Source organism: Motacilla alba, chromosome 6 (assembly GCF_015832195.1).
Source record: "Motacilla alba alba isolate MOTALB_02 chromosome 6, Motacilla_alba_V1.0_pri, whole genome shotgun sequence".
NCBI lineage: Eukaryota > Metazoa > Chordata > Aves > Passeriformes > Motacillidae > Motacilla > Motacilla alba.
The window spans coordinates 19,791,076-19,810,220 of NC_052021.1; the positions used below are offsets into that span (position 1 = coordinate 19,791,076).

The window sequence follows — 19,145 nt, forward strand, 5'->3', positions numbered from 1 at the left end:
AGCATATTTAAACTCTGACCACAAGCACTGACACAAATAGCTTTTTCCATTCTTAACACAAATATAGTTTCATAGATTGAATCTGCCATGCATTTTTGTTTGTTCTTAAGAGAAAACATTATTCAAATATATCCATTGCTTAATTTCTGCTACCCAGTCTGCCCTTCACCATTTTCATCACCACTCTAAATAGCAAATCCAGCCTAATTCCTGGGTGAGACAGCTCCCATAGCAGGGCAAACCTTGGGAGAAGGTAAATCTTTCTCTTCCATTAATTAACATCTTTTATCACTAATAATGAGACTGTACACATGCTAAAAAAAATCCCTGCTGTGCATAATAATTTCATGTGTGGCCTCGACTGCCAGAGGAGTGCCTGCCCATGAGCTGGAAGGTGTGAGGGCAGAGACAGTTCCCTCTCTGAGGGATGGAGCCAGCTGAAGCTCATGCAACAGAAACAGAAGGGTAGCAGGCAGCTGGGAAGTCACACTTCAGGGTAGTATCTTGTCAGGTTTATCAGTATCTCCCCAGGATGGGTTTTAGTGTGGAGAGTGTGGAATGAGATGTCTCTTAGAGCTTGAATATATAAATTTGGTTGGTTGGTTGGTTGACTTTTTTTTTTAAGGAGTTAGACTCTGGCATTCTAATGTGTTTCTGGTTCAAGTCAGAAGAAAGAAATGTATCAAGGAAAATAAAAATTGAATCTTTTGACATTTAAATCCATGTACAGTTCATATATGATCACCTATAAACTAAGCAAAGGGAATCAAAACAGAAAAGAACCCCATCTTGTATCTTTAAGGCCACAGCAGGTTTATTTCAGGGTTGCTCTCCAGCAGAGGCACTAGGCATGCTGAATGATAGTTGTTAAATGCTCAGAAACATGGATAATCACAAAAAGAAAGGAAGAATACCAATGGCATCTCGAAGTTCTTGTCTGTATCTTTTTTGCCTTCAAGAAAATATCTAAGGATAGTTGCATGCAAAAAAAACCCACAGCCAAACATCTTAAGCTCAATGCTTCTTAAAGAGACACATTGTCATAGTGAAGCAGGACAGAGAGTATCTCAAGAGACCATTACTGTGTGCCTCTGCCCCAAGGCAGGATCAACATTGTCACTGTCATATCTGACAGAAGCTTACAGTCATTTTACTGAGAGAGATGCCATAATTACCTAGGCAATCTACTCCAGCGCCTAATTATCCTAATTCTTAGAAAATTTACAAATTCTTGCCTTGGTCTTACTTACAGCCCATTAGCTCTTGTCCTGCCAGTGTAGGCCATGAAGAACAGATACCAGTCACACCCAAAGTGTTCCCCAAGGACACATTCCTGAAAAGAGCGGAGTAGCATGAGCATATTTTCCCAAAAGAACTAATGATGGGGGAAAATGCATACAGGGATTTAAGAACTACACATTACTTAAAATCACAGGGAGCAGGATCATTGGGAGGAGTGTCTCTTTGCTGCTGCTGTCCTTTCAGCATAGATCACTGTTCTGAAAAGTATCATTTCTACCACCTATGAGACAATGCCCAAGAAAGCTCTTGCAGTGTAAGCATTCTTCATGTCTCTTTCTGGACAGTTGCATCTTCATCATCTTCCTGAGATAAATCAGAGCAAATCCATCATTGGTGGGAGAGAGAAAAAAATGGGACAAGGATGGTGGCGAGTGGAGCACCACCATGGTCAGCAGCAGAACCTTTGGACAGAGTAACAGAGGACAATGAGATGCCACTGTATTGCCTTAATGTCTGCTGAATCCTTCTACCCAGTTAGAAACAATCATAGTTTTCCCAGTATTCTCTCTCCTGCAAGCCATCCAACACCTATTTGCTCTGCTTTTTGTTGACCTTTATATTTACCAGCAGTGAAATGGGTTGACAGAGATGACCTGGCCACTCTTTATTTTGTGGATCATATTATATTTCTACTTTCTGAAGAGACTGGCTGCCTGAACGATGAGGTTTTTTTACTTTGATCTAATTATCTCACTATTCTTAATATATACCTCACATTTGATTGCAGAATGGGGATGAACAAATGAATGGGAGATGTCTAATGACTGTGAGAGTAAGGGGTGAAGGTGGCCATGGAAAGAGGTAAATGTGTGGCTGCTATGTGCTTTTGGAATGGACTCCATATACCTATCACCCCTGTGTGGTAAGAGCAGTGTTTTCCCATCCCTCTGGCATGGGACTTTTGTTGCTGGGGAGCTTACATGGAGACAGGGAGAGCTCTCCCTGTGTGGTGGCTGTGTGTGTGAGAAGTGAGCTCACACTGACCAAGTCCTGTGCAGGGGGCAGCAGTTTCCAGGGATGGCTTTGCCTTGCAATCCAATTGCAAAATAGCTGGCACTTGACCACTGCTGGGGCTGCTGCCAAGGGCAGTCTGTGTCTGAGAAGTCACAACCCTCTTCTCCATAGACATCTCCTCACTGCTGTGCTCTCCCTGGAGGTTTATGGCATGGGGCACGGGCTGCACCCAGGCAATGGTGGCAGCAGGAGGCACTGATGATGGGACAGCCCCTTCCTTCTGGCAGGTGGTGTCATGGTGATAGGAAACCAGCTCATTGCTGAAGTTGACCCTCTCCACAGGTGATTCGGGTGTGCCACAGCAGCAGCACCAGCGGCCCAAGAGATTGCTGAAAGCCCTCCTGAAGTCTGCATTGAAAGCATAGATCACTGGATTCACTGAAGAGTTGGCCCAGCCAAACCACACAAAGACGTTGAAGGTGGTTTGGCCAATACAGAGTGACTGTCCTGCAGGGTCCTCCTCGAGGCTGGGCTGGCAGAAAGGCAGCAGGCAGTTCAGCAGGAAGAAGGGCAGCCAGCAGCAAACAAAGACTCCCATTATGATAGAAAGGGTCTGCAGCACCCTGGTCTCCTTGTGCAAGGAACTCCGCAAAGAGGAGGCGGGCTCCTTGCCAGGAGCTGGCCATTGCCCCCCTGCTCTCTCAAGGGTGGAGATGCGGCGGATCTGGGCCTGGGCAATTCTGTAGATCCTGGTATAGGTGATGATCATTATGGCCACAGGGATGTAGAAGCTGATAAGGGACGAAGTGATGGCATAAGTGCGGTTCAACCTGACATCACAGCGGGGTGTCCCAGGTAGCCAGGAGCCTGGATCTCTACTGTCCTTGGCTTTATGCCAGTGTAGCTGCACGGGGATGAAGGAGATGAGGATGGAGAGAGCCCAGGCCATGGCTATCATGGCACAAGCAAGGCGCTGCGTCATCCTGCGCTCATAGCGGAAGGGGCTGGCGATGGCCCAGTACCGGTCCAGGCTGATGATGCAGAGGTGGAGGATGGAGGCGGTGGAGCACATGATGTCGAAAGCCACCCAGGTGTCACAAAAGTGGCGGCCAAAGAGCCAGGAGCCTCCAGCCACCTCAGTGACCGCCTTCCAGGGCATCACCAAAAGGGCCACGCAGAGGTCCGAGATGGCCAGCGACAGCACGAACCAGTTGGTGACCTTGTTGCGGAGGTGGCGGAAGCGCAGGACGGCGAGGCATACGAGCGCATTGCCCAGCAGCGTGCTCAGCACCAGGGCGCCCAGCAGGCACCCCGTCAGTGCCCGCAGCACCCACGGGCCGCCCCCCAGCGCCGCGTTCCCCATCGGGGGCGCTGCCCCGGCCCCTCCCGGCCGGTCCTGCCGGCGGGACAGCGCCCGAGGCGGCGGCGGGACCCCCCCGGCCAGCGCCGCCCGCGGCTGTGCGAGCGGCCGCCCGCGGGGGCATCTCCGCCCGCCGCCCTCGCTGTGCCCCGCGGCGGCTCGGGCTGTCCCGGGCTACTCACCCTCCGGCTGCCGGGCCTCGCCTCCCGCCTCCCGGCTCGCCGCCGCCGCTCCCGGGGGCCGGAGGGAGGGGCCGTCCCGCCGCGGCGCGGGGGCTCCGGGCGGCGCCGGCCCCTCGGCGGCGGAGCGGGGCCGCGCTGGGGCGCAGCGGAGCGGCAGCAGCCCCGGGCAGTGCCGGGGCCGTGCGGCTGCGGCCCCCGCGCTGCCGGACCGAGCGGGGGCCGCCCGGGAAGGGAGCGAGCGCTCTTCCCAGCCGCGCCGCGGGAGCTTTCCCCACAGCATGGCCCTGGGAAGAGCCCTTTGCCAGTCCTCAACCTGTACTTGTCCAAGTGTCCGGGGCGAGGCGGGACTCGGCGCTTTCCGAGCGTCTCGTTTTGGAGACAGCGATCACATAGCTTGGTTAGCGAGCAGGATGTCACTTCGTGTCGTTCACATCCACTAGGAATGCGCTCAGATCTGGCTGTCAGAATCTGTTTTCACCAAAATAGTATTGTGCCGTTTATTTTTTGGTTTGAAATTTTATGTAATGAAATCAAAAGCACAGAAACCTAAGATCTCTAGTTTGGATCTGCTGCACTTTGGCAATAAGTTGTTCAAAGCACCCAAACCCTGCCTCTTTATTTTTCAGCCAAAGGTGTCTTCTGATGTATTTCAACAGTCTTCTATTTGTTATTATAATAATATGCATATTGTCATATAAATGTATATAATTACAGCACATATTTACAGCCTACATTCAATAAAGTATCCTAATGCAAATAGGGCATAGTCCTTAATTTTCAAAGAATTTGTATGGTAATCATGTCATGAGAAAAAAGAGATTAGGACGTGAATAGAAAATATCAATTAATGCAATTAATTCAGATGGGAAGCAGGTATTTATTTTTACATTAGTTATTTTTTTACTTCTTTGCCTCTTAATTAAAACTACTCCAGCCACTAGTTCTAATACAAATGATTTTCAAGCAGTATCTGATTTCCATTGTATTCTTATGACATTTCTGGTAATTAGTAGAGAGAGTGGAAATTTTTAAAATAAACCTTGAACAGCATAGCTGGCAGCTTACCCTGTAAAAAAAATCAGCATATTTAAGCTCAACTAGTTGGATTGTACCATTTCATAACAGATTGTTAACACTTGGTCCTGTTTTTTAAGATCCTATTTTCTTTGTGACTTGGACATCACAGTCTTCATTAATCAGCCCACTGTGTTATTCCTGCTATGATACTGAAAATTGGAATACATTTCTTGTTAATATGTTTATCTGTAAGACTAACTCATAATTCAAACAACTGCTGGAGAATCTTCTCTAATTAAATATATTTTTTGTTAAAGCAGTAGGAGCTGTAAAAATAACATAGGCTGGCATATAAGAGCCAACTGCACTTTTGTCTTATTTGGAACCATCTGTAGTTCCATGTACATGGCTTTTGCCAACATCTGCAAACCACAGTAGGTCTCTGATGTTCATTCCAATAGTAAGGACTAAATCTTAGTTTCTAAGAATTATCTACACACTTGCTGATTTGACTTGATACATTTACTTTTCAGTAGCAATCAATAAAACCACCCCAAAGGACAGAATATATTTGTGAAGGATTGTAAGTGGGACAGTAGCTGGACCTGAGGCAATACAGCACTGAAAAGGAAAGAGCAATGCTTTTGCATATTCAGCAGACAGTAGTGCTGCAGGGCTCTGTAGCACAAGGTATCCAGCATTCTCCATATTAAAATGACTCTGTGTATCTCCTGTTCCCAGGATCACATTATGCTCTGTGGGTATCTCTGGCTCCTTTTTTGGCATGCATTATAAAGGAGAGTGTATATGATGATGCTGGTTTTTTGTGCACATCTGTGAGTGCCTCACCTCAAAATTTTGTGGCTGTTGGTTGAAGTAAAATCTGACTGACCAATCTCAAAAGACACATTTCTGATTGTTGCAATTAAAGTAGGCATCTAGGCTGCAGTCAGAACCCCTACTAATATCCTCACTGATAGGAAGGTTGTAGTGTGGACTCAACCCTTACTAAACATAATAGAATCTGCACTGAGAGAGACATTGTGAGTGCTCTTACCATGAAGAAAACATCAACAGACACATTCATCTTCTTAGATACCAGAGGATCCAAGTGGAAAATGTAAATGCTTAAGAAACTATACGGTGAGTCAGTGGCAAAGGCAGAAATAGAAACATTGGCCTGCTTTTATTCCTATATTGGGTTGGAAGGAGTGAAGTGTAAGCTTATGGGAGAGGGAGGAAAGAAAAACACAGGGGAAAACACAACACTGTGAAAATTAGTGTGTGAAGTGAGTTGCAAATGCTGTAAGCTTTGATTTTAACTATTTCTTGAATTTAACTTACTTGGGATAGAACAGGAAAGTTCTGGGCAAAATAATGGAAAAAATACTGATGGAATGGGTAAATCAGCCTCTCATGACTTCAGAAAATTTGCGAGCTTGTTCCATCTGTGAAAAATATAAACTTATCCAGAGAATATATGTAAGACATATTGCAATATGTATATAATAGCTTGATACTGTATGTATTTTAAATGCAATCACTGCATTTAAAATCTCTCTCCCTCCAATAAGAGATTTATATAAGAAACCAAAATCAGTTTCCTTCTTCTTCCTCTTTCTTTCTCCCTTTCTCCCTTATAAAATTACCTCATCCTAGACTAAGTGCTCATATGTTTTATAGCACATATGATTAAAAGGAGCCCCAATTCAGAAATTAAAACTGAGCCTTTCACAGTTTACTATGACTGCATTTGGAGCTCATTCCTCAGTCTAGCTCACTTACATGCTGGCTGGACAACCGAGGTTAAAACTCAGTGCTCAAACAGGATATGATAATTCAACCCAAGCCTCAAGGTGCCTCCTGGAAGGGCACTGCCTCTGTCATGACCTGTGCTGTGGTGCCACAGCTGCCTGGGGGGAATGGCAGGGTCTGCTTTCTGCAGGGTTAGTGCCAAGTGCCACTGATGCTGTGCGCAGGGGTAGTGCCAAGCGCCGCTGATGCTGTGTGTGCTCATACAGGCAGTGACTGGAGGCTGCAGCCACATTGATCCAGTGTCAGCATTTCTGCTTTGTCAAGTGGATGCAATACCAAAGTGGTTAATTAAATAGTTAATCCAATTTTGAGATCTTGTCCAAATGGGGAAGGATTATTACAAACTTTGGGAAGTGGTGTCAATTTTTAGTATGTGGTCAGAATTTCAGACAGCCACAACATTGTGTCTTGTTTTGTGTTCATTTATTTCAGAGATTAAGTGAAACAGAGCCTATGAGAAAGCTGGCTAGCTTTCTAGCACCTGGGACATGTGATAGGCTGAATTTGAGTGTCTCATAAGGAGCATTTCAGTCTCTCATCTTGTTACAAGGGTGCACACAGCCCGTGCCAGAACAGCTTTGACCGCACAGTCACACTGCATGAGCATGGAGCACAATTCCTTCCTGAAGCCTTACTGCCACTAGTAAGGCTTGGTGCTTGGAAAGCCTATGTTTGAGGATTAGCAGTGGTTCAGTACAGAGAATATGAGCAGGGCAGAAGTGATGCCGGGAGGCAGATAAAAGTCCTTTGAAGGGTTCACAGCCCTATATTCACTCTTCTTTCTCCGCAGATTTCGCATGCCCATAATCTATCCAACACATATTTTAGAGCAATCTTTGGATTCCTCTCACTCATTTGACAGCACAAATTTTCTCTTACCAAAGTTAGGGCATGAGCCCGTACTGGCAAGCCTAATTTACCCACTTAGGGCAAGCTCGTGGCTGGACCCAAGCACGTAAAGTAACTGGGCATTGACACTCAAGGACACTTACAGACTTGCAGGCACAACAGATAAGATTCCACAGCCTACACTTACTACTTTGGAAATTGATTCAGATTCAACTTCTTGTTCTTGATACGCAAACTAATCTGGATTTCCCCAGGCTTCATGCTGGTAAAGACCACAGAAAATGCTCACAGTAAAGATCACAGTATCTACCATAGTATATACCAATATATATACACCAGAGTATCTACCAGTATATACCAATAACTACTTGGTAATTATCCCTGGTCAGAAACAAACTCATCCTGCAGGAGTCCCTTGGTTACAATCTTTGCCCCAGAAGTTGCAACAGCTCACACACCTTGCCACCAAGTGCTCCATGTTCCTTCTCCAGCAAGGGCTGAGCAAATTTGTGTTTGAATAAAAAACAGATAACAAAAGCCCTTTTTTTTTAGTATATGCTTCTTTTCCTGTGGTAGAACATGGCAAATATCAGGTGCACTGGTTATAGCTTGATTGCATGATAGGTACTTTCCTGGAGACACTGGGAACAGGTCTCTTTCAGGTCTTCCTTGATGCTTCATCTATGGAAACAATTACACGGAGAAGTGGAGGCAGTGTGTATGATTGGTTCTTAAGACTGAGTCAGGATAAAATAAGTATAATGTACATAACGCCCTTGGAACTGAAAAATGAGAGAGTTCCACTGTCACACTGTTCAGCCACAGCCATCATCTAATAGCTCCATTTACAGCAGTGTTGGATTGGGACACTTCACTGATAAGAATAACATGAAAAACTTTATAGAATAATTCAGTAACACAAGCCCTCAGTGCTGTCTGGAAAATAGCTCAGGATATGTGTAGGATGCAACACTGCATAATTAGAAGGTGATATTTCTGTGTAGTAAATATACACCTCTTTTTTTTTCTCTCATTTCCCTCATTCCTGTCCATCCATGATGCCAAATGTTGCATATTGGTTTGTACAAATAGACAAACATTTCTCAGCAAATATAATTAAAAAATGTCCTTCATAAATAATACACTTTAAAAGTTTCTCCCCTTTTGCACTGCCTGTGATTAGTCCTACTCCTACTGGTTGTGCCTGGCTGCAGCATTTCCTGAGGGATTGTCTGCCAGTTAAGCGCAGCTTAAACACACACGCAGCAAATTGAACCTTACCCTTTCCAACTTTCCAACCACTCCCTCTTATTCTGTTTGCCCAAGATAAGGGAGACTTGGTTTTTTAAGGATAAACTCCTTTTGTACTATTATTTGGGACCTGGTTCAACAGTCACAAGCAGTGCTTTGTAAACTGAGGTAGGCAGCTCTTGCTTCCAGCTATTTATTCCTGTATCTGTATCTTCCAGCTTCATGTGCTGTGAAAGCAACAGAATTGCTAAGACAGTAATGTCAAAAAAAGGCAAAAAAATTAGCTTATTTTTCATCCATAAGACTAATTCATACCAATATTGTCACTGAAAACTGTTCACTCATTTATTTGCTCTTGCACATTCTGTAACAATTTCTTCAACTTTCTATGAAAGGTTTGAAAGCTTCTATGCTGGTCATATCTCAAGAAAATAATGTATAATAAAATCCAATTAAAAGTTTTCATCTGCAAATAGTCCTAAGCCCCTTTCAGTTCTCACTGAGTTCAGGAAGAAAGACTCAAGTTTCATTTTAGTGGACTTTTTTTCTTAGAGGACTTCTCCTGAGACTAAATTTATCAGACAGAATCCAAAAGCACCCAGGTCCTGATACTCAGTCTTGGCAACAATTTAGAATCATGCTGTATAATAATACACACCATCTGTAGGTTCAGGGCAAATTAAAATCAGATCAACTAAATTATTCCTAAATATTTAATGTGAATTTACCTTATGAAGAGGATGTGTTTGGAGAATGCAAAGACAGACTCCTGTTCTCATAGCCCCCAATGTGTATTACAACATAATTTAAAAATTTTATTACAGAGTATAAATGAAATATGACTTGGCAAAAAAAAAAAAAAAGAATAATTCCCATGTATTACTTTTCTTCCTGCTTTTGCTTTATCAGCCGTAGAAGTGATTTTATCTGTATTAATGACACAGTAAGCAAACAGCACAAGACTGAGACAGGAATTTGTTGTAATCACCACATGGGAGAACTAACAAATGTTTATTAACAACATATTAACTTTAGAAAAGTAAACACTCTCATTGCACGTGACCATATATGTTGGTAGAAAAAATGCAAAGTGAAATCCCTGCAGTTGAATGACCTCTCACAAAAAATAGGTACTGCTGTAGGCTAAGAACCAGGCTGCTATCCTGCCTAAAAACCAGAAAGTTTTTAAAACCTTCAAAACCAGTTGAGACTGAATATATGTGATTCAAAATTAGTGGATGAAATATGTGAGAGAATAATTGTTCTTGGTGCTCTAAACCCCTTAAAGAAACCCAAAAGAGGTAGGTGGAGAACAACTGGCCAAAATGTTCTCAGGGACAGGAGAAATGGGCTCAGATCTCCTCCTCATTATGGTGACCCCCTTTTCACTTCATCTCAAAAATATACCTCCCCTAACAACACAGAGCTACTGCCTGAGCGAGTGACAATCTCAGGCTGAGAACCATGAGGTCCTGTGTTTCCTGTTGACACTTGTTCCTTTTCTTCTGCTTCATCTGTGTCTGTCCTCTGCCATTTTTGTGCATCTCAAAGGGTGAATTTGTAACAAAAAGGAAGAGAAAACTTGATGTCTCTGTGAACACATCATGAGGTATCTGGCAGACATGGACAGAGACTGTGGATCAGGTGAGTAAATGTCTAATTGGTTAACTGGATAGAGAGAGGAAAGCAGAAGAGTTTTGGATCATAACAGAAGTGCATTTTAAATTTCTTTCATTAATATCTTCTCCACTGTTCAGAACCTGTGTGATTACAAATCTGTTTTGGATGTGGTTATAAGAACTTCTCTTTGTTTCTATTTTAACCTGGTTTCAGATAAGAGCGATGTCTAGGTAACTCTCTGTCCATATGGATTTAATGACATTTAAACCAGGAGCATTTGGATACATTGGAGTCTTTGGCTTTTCTGTATTTTGATGATGATAGCCAGAAGGAAACAGAAGTCTATATATAGGTATATAATCTAATTAGCCCTGTCTGGCCATGGGAAACATGGAGGTTACATGGAAGGAGAGTCTTCCAGTGACTGTCAATAACCTGGAAAGGCTCCTGGTGCCTAACAGAGCAATGACAACTACAGCTTAGCCCATAGCAGTGCTCAGGGTGTTTTTGGCACTTTTTGAACCACCACAAGCATAAACATACACAAGCAAAGTAATACAGACTGAACTGCCTTAATACAGGTATACGGAGTGTTTGATCCACAGGCAGTGTAATTTAATTCTAGGACTGCAGCAGGACTGGGAGTGTGCCAAGGAGAAGCTTTCAGTGTGCAGGAGTCTGCCAAACAACTTAATTAATTGTTAGTTACACTCTGCGATGAGATCTTGTCCAGAGGGCTTTGTATTAAAAGCGCAAACTGCTATTAGTGGGGTGCAAGATGTTCTATCCAAAGCAGCATTTCCAAAGAAGTGAAAGCCTTGGGAGTGAACTGCCAGAGATCACAACTATTTTGCAAATAGAAGAACATCTGATGTTTTGGGAGCCCTAGGGTAAGCTCTTCCTATACATTGATTTGAGGAAGTCATTCCATATTTTAATTACAGAAGTAATGAAACAGCTCTAAGAAACCATCAGCTGCATATTGGTTATGGTGTACCTGTTAAATGGGTATTTCAGTTAGCAGCATTGATTGCACAAGAGTTAGAGTAATATTTGAATCCTTGTTATGTTGTCCTTTTGATAATGAGAAGTTAATAATGGGCATTGGCTTATTAGTTATACAGTTTGTTGTTTGGGTTTTTTTACAGACTAGTGTTGTTTCTCAGTCTTTAGGAGAAATGATAAATTACAGTTTCCTCATTTATAATCTGCTATTTAGTCACACTTCTTCCCTGTGAATTGCTCACAACATTCTGCAGACTACCTGCTCATCCTTGCTCATTCAGATCAGACTAAGCTGAACTGGCTGAACATTTGCCTGATGATGGGAAGTGCTGAATTAATTCCCTGCTTTGTTTTGCTTGTGTGCACAGCTTTTGCTTTACCTGTTAAACTGTCTTTATCTCAACCTATGGATTTCCTCATTTTTACACACCCCCATCCCACGGGAAGACTGAATGAATGGCTGTGTGGGCCTTAGTTGCTGTCTGGGATCAAACCACAGCAGTCCTGGAGGTGGAAATCAATGCAAATCAAATGAACAAAGTGGTCTAATTTTGTGCAACACTATGTGCTATCCTTTGGAACCCCTGGCATAATTACCAGCTACTGGCTGAAATCGGTTCACCATAAGCCAGCCCGGCGTTACACCCTCAGGGCAGTCTCCATTCTGCTCAGCTTGTTCAACATCTGGTACGGCTTTGCTGCTGCTGCATTAATGAAATCACTGAGGTCTGTTCAAGGGTGCCATGGAGCATCCCAGGTAAACAACGAACACTGCTGAGAATGAGCACACACACTCTCTGGATCTGAGTGTTTCCTTAAAGCTGAACTTCTCCTTGGTAAAAGCAAGAGAGCCTCTGAAGCACCCAGGATGTATGTTCACTCAGCAGGCAGAGTGATCAGCCTCCACGTGTCTGAGATGACCCGAATCACAGTGGAGAACAAAAAGCCTACCATTTTAGTTACAGCAAAACCTTAATTAGAAAGCTTTAGCTAACAAAAGAGCTTAATTAGTTCATCTTTGTTAATGGTTTCTTTTGAGCGAAGTAGCACACAAAGTGTTCCCACAAGCAGTTCAGCTGGCATATTCAAAGGATAGGCAATCCTGGAGAGATTTATTGGGCATTTTTGCAAGCAGCTGAGGTCAACGCAATGGTCCTTTATATTTGGCACAGCTGCAGCTGGATGAAGCTGCATGCTTGCTATCAAGATAGTCAAATCAGATTTGAGATCCCAAATATTAGCCAGTTACTCAAGTCAAAAGAGGTGAGATCAGACTTCCTTGTTGCATGTGTAACACCAGTGTTGCACATCTGACCTCAAAAGTACAGTTACAAGATGACAAGAAAAAAAAGAAATCACTATTTTTTTAACTTGAGCAAAGCCCAGACTTTATATTGCAAATTGCTAAGAAGTCACAACACAATGAAATGGATCAACTTTTTATTTAGGCAGAGAATCCCAGTCTCAACCTTTCTTTCCAAAATGCTCACAATTTTTAAGGAAAAAAAAAAAAGAGAAAACTAAAGAGAGGTTGTTCCTTCCCCGTGGTGGGTCACGCCTCCCCCTGCCATGCTCCACTTGCCTGCCTTTAAAAGCAAGGCCCTCCACCACACTGGGGCACCTTAGAAGGTGGGGTTATTAAACGGAGAACTTCTTTAGCCAAGGATTTCCAGGGCAATGGCACTTGCCTTGCTACAAACTGTATTTACTGTGAGCTGGAATACCTAAGTAACCTGGTGGGTTGGGGCGGTTTTTGTGTTTGTCTAGGATGAGGGGTAGCCTACAAGAGCAAGCATGGGACCTTTTGCTGTTACTGCTTTTCCGGGCACTTGAAGCCCCTTTACCTCTGCTGTTGTATGTGATTTGTGGCCTTGCTCTCCTGCCAGGCCGAAGGGACTGTGGTAATTTGGTTTTCCTCTGAGAAATGTAGTGGGAAACATAGCTGATGTTTCCTGTACATGCTCTCCATCCGCCTCTCCAGCGTTAACCTGAGGAGTTATGACATCCCATCCCTGGCTCAGGAGAGGATTCACCCCAGGATTTCGAAGTGCCGATCTCACTTCCCTTTTCTCCCCGTCCCGTTTCCCCCAAAGCTCAGGTAGGTCCCGTCTCCTCCAACAAGCGACGCTGCCCTGCCCTGCCCTGCCCGTAGCTCCGCCGCCGCGGGGGCAGCGGTGCCGGGGCTCCCTGGGCCCTCCGCCGCGCCGCTCGGAGCCCGCCTGTGTGCAGCGTGTGTGGCCGGCTGCCGGCGAGCGGGGACGGTTCGCTCAATCCCAGCCCGGGCGGCTGTGGAGCAGGGACGGAGGGATGAGGCGGCCGGGCTGCGCTGGCGGAGCCGCGGCACAGCGGCGGGGCGCGGGACGTGCCGCGCGCCGCGAGCCTCTAGGTGGCGCGCGGCACCGGGGGGCGGGCGCGGCCCGCACAGCGCCGCCGGCGGCCCAGGGCCGGGCTGGGTGCCATCTCTATGGTTCCGGGTGCGGCCCTGCCGGGAGGGCGAGCGGGCGGGCGCTTCCTGCCCGGCCTCTCTATGGTGACTTTCCGGGGGGAAGGGCCGCCGCCGGCGCCGCGCGCCTGCGTGTGCCGGGCCCGCCCGCCCCCCGCCGAGGCCGCTGCCCGACGCGCGGAGCGGCGCCGGCTGCCAGCACTCGCGGCGCCGCCGGTGCGGAGGAAGGCGCACGCCCCGGCCCCCGCCGCGCCCCCGGGGCTCCGCGGCGGCAAATGGTGGGGCCGGACGATGCCGGAGCTCCGGGCGGCGCAGCCGTGTTTCCCGCGGGCCGGCAGGAGGCGGCGGAGGAGGAGGCGGCGGAGGAAGAGGAGGACGGGGAGCGGGATGGGAGCCGGGGCTCGAGCCGGCGGAGCGGCGGGCCGGGGCAGGAGCGGCTGCTGCAGCGGTACCTGGCGGCGCTCGGCCCCGCCGCGGCGGCGAGTGGGAAGCGCTGCCCGGAGAAGCCCGCGAACGGAGCCGCCTGCGCCGTGGGCCCCTGCGGGAGGATGACCAACGGGGACGTCGGCTTCCTGCTGCCGCCGCAGGAACCGCCGCCACCCCCTCGGGCAAGACGGGATGAGCCGGGGCCGGAGGAGGAGGAGGAGGAAGCGAAACTGCAGAACGGGGGCTTCCTCCCTTGCCCGGCGGGAGGCGTCCCCTTGGGAACCACCTTGGAAGAGCCGCTGAGGAGCTGCCGGCTGCGGAGCGAGGCGGAGCGGCGCGGGGGGGCGGCGGCCGAGAGTCCCTCGCCGCCCCGCAGCCCGGGGGGCGACGCCGGCAGCCGGGTGCTCGCTGCCCCCTGTGCGCGGACCTGCCGGGACCGGGCAGAGCCCGCTGCCCTGGCCCCGGCGCCCCTCGGCTTCACGGACGTGAACCTGAACTCCCGCAACACGTACGAGGTGAGCCGCCGCCGCAGCGCCCCGGAGCACCTGGCCCACGGAGGGACCGCGCCCGCCGAGCCGGCCCTGCCGCCGCAGGAGCCCGCGGAGAGGGCCCGGCACCGGGTGGGCATCGCCGGCGCCGGCAGCAGCTTCGCCGAGTTCTTCACCAGGTAAAGGAGCCGGCGGCGGGGCCCGTGAGGCCGTCCCCGGCAGAGCCTGGGGCGAGGGGGATGCGGGTCTGCCGGCCCGGGCCGCGGGCGCCCGAGGGCTGCTCCGCAGGAGCGGGTCTCGGGTCAGCAGGGTCTTACTGCGGGTCACACGGGGAAGAGCGGCTCCGACCCTGACGGGCTCTTTCGCTAGCAAGCAGATACTGTTAGGGCAGGATAGAGGCTTTGAACGTGACAGTAAGATGATAAAGGCCCTTTTACTACTACGGACTACATGGACTTCAAACTGGAATTTGCTTCCTGTATCAGGACATATCGCTGTCTGAACGATCACAGTGGTACTCATTAAACTGCTTGGAGAATAAAGTGAAAGTTGTTGGTGTTGGAAACGCCTTTCAAATCGTCGTGGAAGTTGCTAAGTGTTATAAAGCATTTCCTACTTGTTGACGGTGTAGATAGAGTTTACTTATTTAGTTCTAAGTGTGGTGTTGAAAACTTCAAGGACTGTGCTTTGTGCTTGAATTGACTTCTGTTAAGTTTCTAGCACAAAACCGAAAGCTGTGTCATCCAGCTTTGTCGCCTAGGATCTCTGTTGCATTACTCACACAGGAGGTGCATCTGGACTATAATAAATTTATAGCACTCTATACTTATAGCACCTTTATTATGTTTGAAGTGAGGAATTTAATTTCCAGCAGGTTTACGTCTGCCAAACCGAGAGGTTATAGTTGTTGTTCAAGTCACTCTGGTAGGACAGTAGGTCTCTAAGTGTTTTAAGATGACAGAATAAAATTAATCTATTAACTGAAGATTTGAGACGGGAGAGGTTTGATCTCAAAGTGGGATCCCAAATTGAGAAATGGGCTCCCTCTGCCAACTCTCAGCAGAGGGGGAGATGGATTCTTGAGGATAAGGATAGAAGCAGTTGAAGAATAAGTTTGGTGCATCCACTTTGTTTCAGGGATGGACTGAGAGATTCCTGCTATTCCATATTAGTGTTCTTCTGTCCCATGGTTTTTTTTTGGTTTTTTTTTTGTTTCTCATCATGTTATGTGGACTGCAGTATATTGTATGAGAGTAGCTCAGTTGGCTGGAGAACGGTGCTAATAAGGCCAAGGTTGTGAATTCAGTCCCTGTCTGAGCCATTCACTTTTGATGATCCTTGTGGGTCCCTTTCAAGTCAGAATATTCTGTGATATTACCTTCCTTTTTGCCTCCCTTCTTGAACACATCGACCAGTAACACTTGTATTGTTGCTTTTTGCCCCGGATCAATAATTGATTGAAATTCTGGAGCATTTTCCTCATAGATTCTGAGTTTAACCCCAGGCAGTAACTAAGCACTACACAGCTTCTTGTTTTCCACTCCCTTCACCCCTGGCCCCAGTGAAATGGGAAGGAGAATCAAAAGTAAAACTTGTAGGTCGAGATAAGAAAAATTTGGTAATTTAACCAAAGTAAAATATAATTATAATAGTAAAAATATAACGATAATATAAAGAAAAACCCAAGTGATGCACAACACAATTGCTCACCAGCCATTGATTAATGCCAGACCCTTTCCCCACACACTGATCAGCCCCTTCTGGGTAACTCCCCCAGTTTGTGTTCTGTGCATTAGGTTTTATAGTGTGGAATCCTTTTGGTTTGGATCACCTGTCCCAGCTATACTCCCTCTCAGCTTTTTGTGTACTTCCTCACTGGCAGAGCATGAGACACAGTCCTTGACTTAGGATAAGCACAACTTAGCAACAAACAAAACATCAATGTGTTATCAGCATTGTTCCGGTACTGAATCCAAAACAGAGCTCTGTACCGGCTACTGGGAAGAAATTAACTCTATCCCAGATAAAACCAGGACAATAGAAAAGTTTGAACTTGGTGTGCAATAGACGTTGTCAATATACATTGATATTTGCTGGTTTTAGTAAAGGCTTGGGTAATAGATGAAAAAGTGTAATTGCTTCTATCTTGACAAAAGCTATAGTACAGACACCTCAGTGGAAGAGTGGCTCTCAGGAAATCCTATTTCACAGTGCCTGACTGGCCCAGCTGGCTGTGCCTCTGGTGCATTTGGCCTGGTGAGCAATACCGGCTACCTTCAGTTCTGCCTATACATTAATAAAAGAGCCTTAGTTACAGCTGATTTAATCTCATGAGCCAAAATGAAATTGACTAATGAAAACTTCCAGTGATTTTCTTTAAAAACACATTCAAACTTGTCTTGCTTGATAGATTTGTCTCTAGATAAATAAATACTAGAGTGGGTAATATCCGTTACGAAAAGTGGTAATAAAATTTCTATAACTTTTTCAGTAGTTAGTTCTTGTCTTCTGAACCTGTATTTCAAAAGCTTAGACTTCTTACTTTTATTTTAAACTGTCCAGATTCATTCAAAGCTGACAGTTGCCAATGTAAGTGGGTTATCCTATAGTTCTTAAAAAGAGGATGTCAGTAATGAGAACTGATATGGTATAAAAAATTGTCCTGTGTTTGAATGTTTGTATCAATTCTGCTTCCTTGTGAAGTTCTCAGGAAAGGTTGCTTGTATTTTTGAATATGCACAGGCTCATAAATGATGTTGCTCCCTGAGTTTGAGTTGTACCAAGTGACTGTGTACTTGAGAGAGAGCAACTCATTTTTGTTTTGTCTGTGTGTAGCTGCTCCCACAATGTAAAAAAAAACCAAAAAAACAAAACAACCAAACCAAAAGATACTGGATATGCTACATATGTAGCCCAGCAACCTAGAGTATCTTATGTAGCATGTTTTGTGCTTGTAATGCTCTTTGTTGAGTTTACAAACTGTCTAAAATTTGGTATTTCCCATTGTGTTTTTCTAATAGCCATAATTATATGGAAATGATTCTAAAAGCTGGACATTTCTTGCAGATACTTAAAAAAGAGAAGGCAAAGGAAGTCCTGCTGCCTTCAGCTTTATTGTTGTAATTGCTGTGACCGAACAGTTTGATCAGACAGATCTGGGTTAGGAGGCTGCTGTTTCCCGCTGTTCCAGCTTGTTTCCAGCTCTTCAGTTATCAGATTGACCTGCTTCATAGTTCTTTGAAATAATCCATGGTAATTGTCTGTCTTCATTCACTGAACCAGAGATAAAATTGATGAGGTGAGGTGGGGGAAAAAGCAAGCAGCTGTCATCAGATGCATCTTATCCAAACTCTGTGACAGGGAGAGTGGCTGTGCCCTTGAGATTGTCATTAATAATTACTTTAAGATCCTGGGAAAGTTTGCATTGATGACTATGACCTTTTTTAAAGTATTAAGTATGATATACAGCCTTGGAATCTTAAGTTGTATTTGTGCCAAATCATTAAGCCTGTCAAATCAATACTCACAACTTATAACAGAAAAATAATTGGTTTTGCTGTACATCTTATTTCTCTTCACATGTGAAGTGGGATGTCACAAGTAGATTGGTATGTGGAGCAGAGTGTCATGGCGAGGAAAATTGCATGGCTATGGTCAACTTGTGTCCACTGTGCAACTGTTTTGGTCAGAGCAATAAATGGCTTCTTGGAAGTCACCTGTCACTGCTTTGTAGTCCTGCATATGATTCATAATGCAGTCATATACAGGCATTGTTCTTATGGTTTGTGGTCCTACACAGCAGCTTACAAGGGCAATGCTCTGCTCTTGGGTTACTGGATTGCTATTGGGTGTAGAATGCTTCAGTGAGCAGGAACATTGCATGGACAGTTGAATTAAAGCCATGATTATTACCTTGACTGCGCTATACTCTAAATGTGCTGCTTTGGGGGACAGAGCAAAACAGTAAACCAAAAAGGTCAAGCAGCAGCAGGTAATCCAGGGCTGAGATAAAGACTCGATTCTGAACCTCTTCTAAAGATGAGTTCTACTTCATAGTTCTATAGGTAGGTACCAGACATCTTTTCAGCATGTGTAGGTATTGTACCTTTCTGAATTGTGTATTTGCTAGACAAATTTAGGTATCTGGTAGTTGGTGAAGTTTCTTATACCTTGATTCAAAGCTTACTGTTGACAACAGTGATATTTGCTTTTTTAGTAGTAGAGCACCATTTTCCCAAGTACTTGTGTTCCAGCACTTGGAACACCTAAGATTCAAAATGAGATTAATTCTAACTGCCACTTCTTGTAGGTGTTTGGAGTGAGCTGTGAGAAATAGGTGCATGTATGGTTAGTTGGTGCACATATTCTTATGGAAAATGTCTTTAGGCTCATACTTACTTCCTTCATTGCCCAGAGTGATTGTGTTTGTTGTC

At 45.8% G+C, this 19,145-nt stretch overlaps 2 protein-coding genes across 3 annotated transcripts in view; one reads left to right on the top strand and one right to left on the bottom strand.

The window, feature by feature from the left end:
• Positions 1–796: 796 nt before the first annotated feature.
• LOC119702881 (D(1)-like dopamine receptor) lies at positions 797–3,767 on the bottom strand. Its single transcript, XM_038141544.1, has one exon. The coding sequence runs from the start codon at positions 3,617–3,619 to the stop codon at positions 2,219–2,221; it is 1,401 nt and encodes a 466-aa protein (XP_037997472.1). The 5' UTR covers positions 3,620–3,767; the 3' UTR covers positions 797–2,218.
• A 10,140-nt stretch (positions 3,768–13,907) lies between these two features.
• TBC1D12 (TBC1 domain family member 12) overlaps positions 13,908–19,145 on the top strand; it is a 41,394-nt gene continuing 36,156 nt past the window's right edge. For both annotated transcript variants that reach the window (XM_038141651.1, XM_038141652.1), the window contains exon 1: positions 13,908–14,891. In XM_038141651.1, coding sequence (XP_037997579.1) covers positions 14,074–14,891 — 818 coding nt within the window. In that variant the 5' untranslated portion in view covers positions 13,908–14,073. The remainder of the gene's footprint in view (positions 14,892–19,145) is intronic.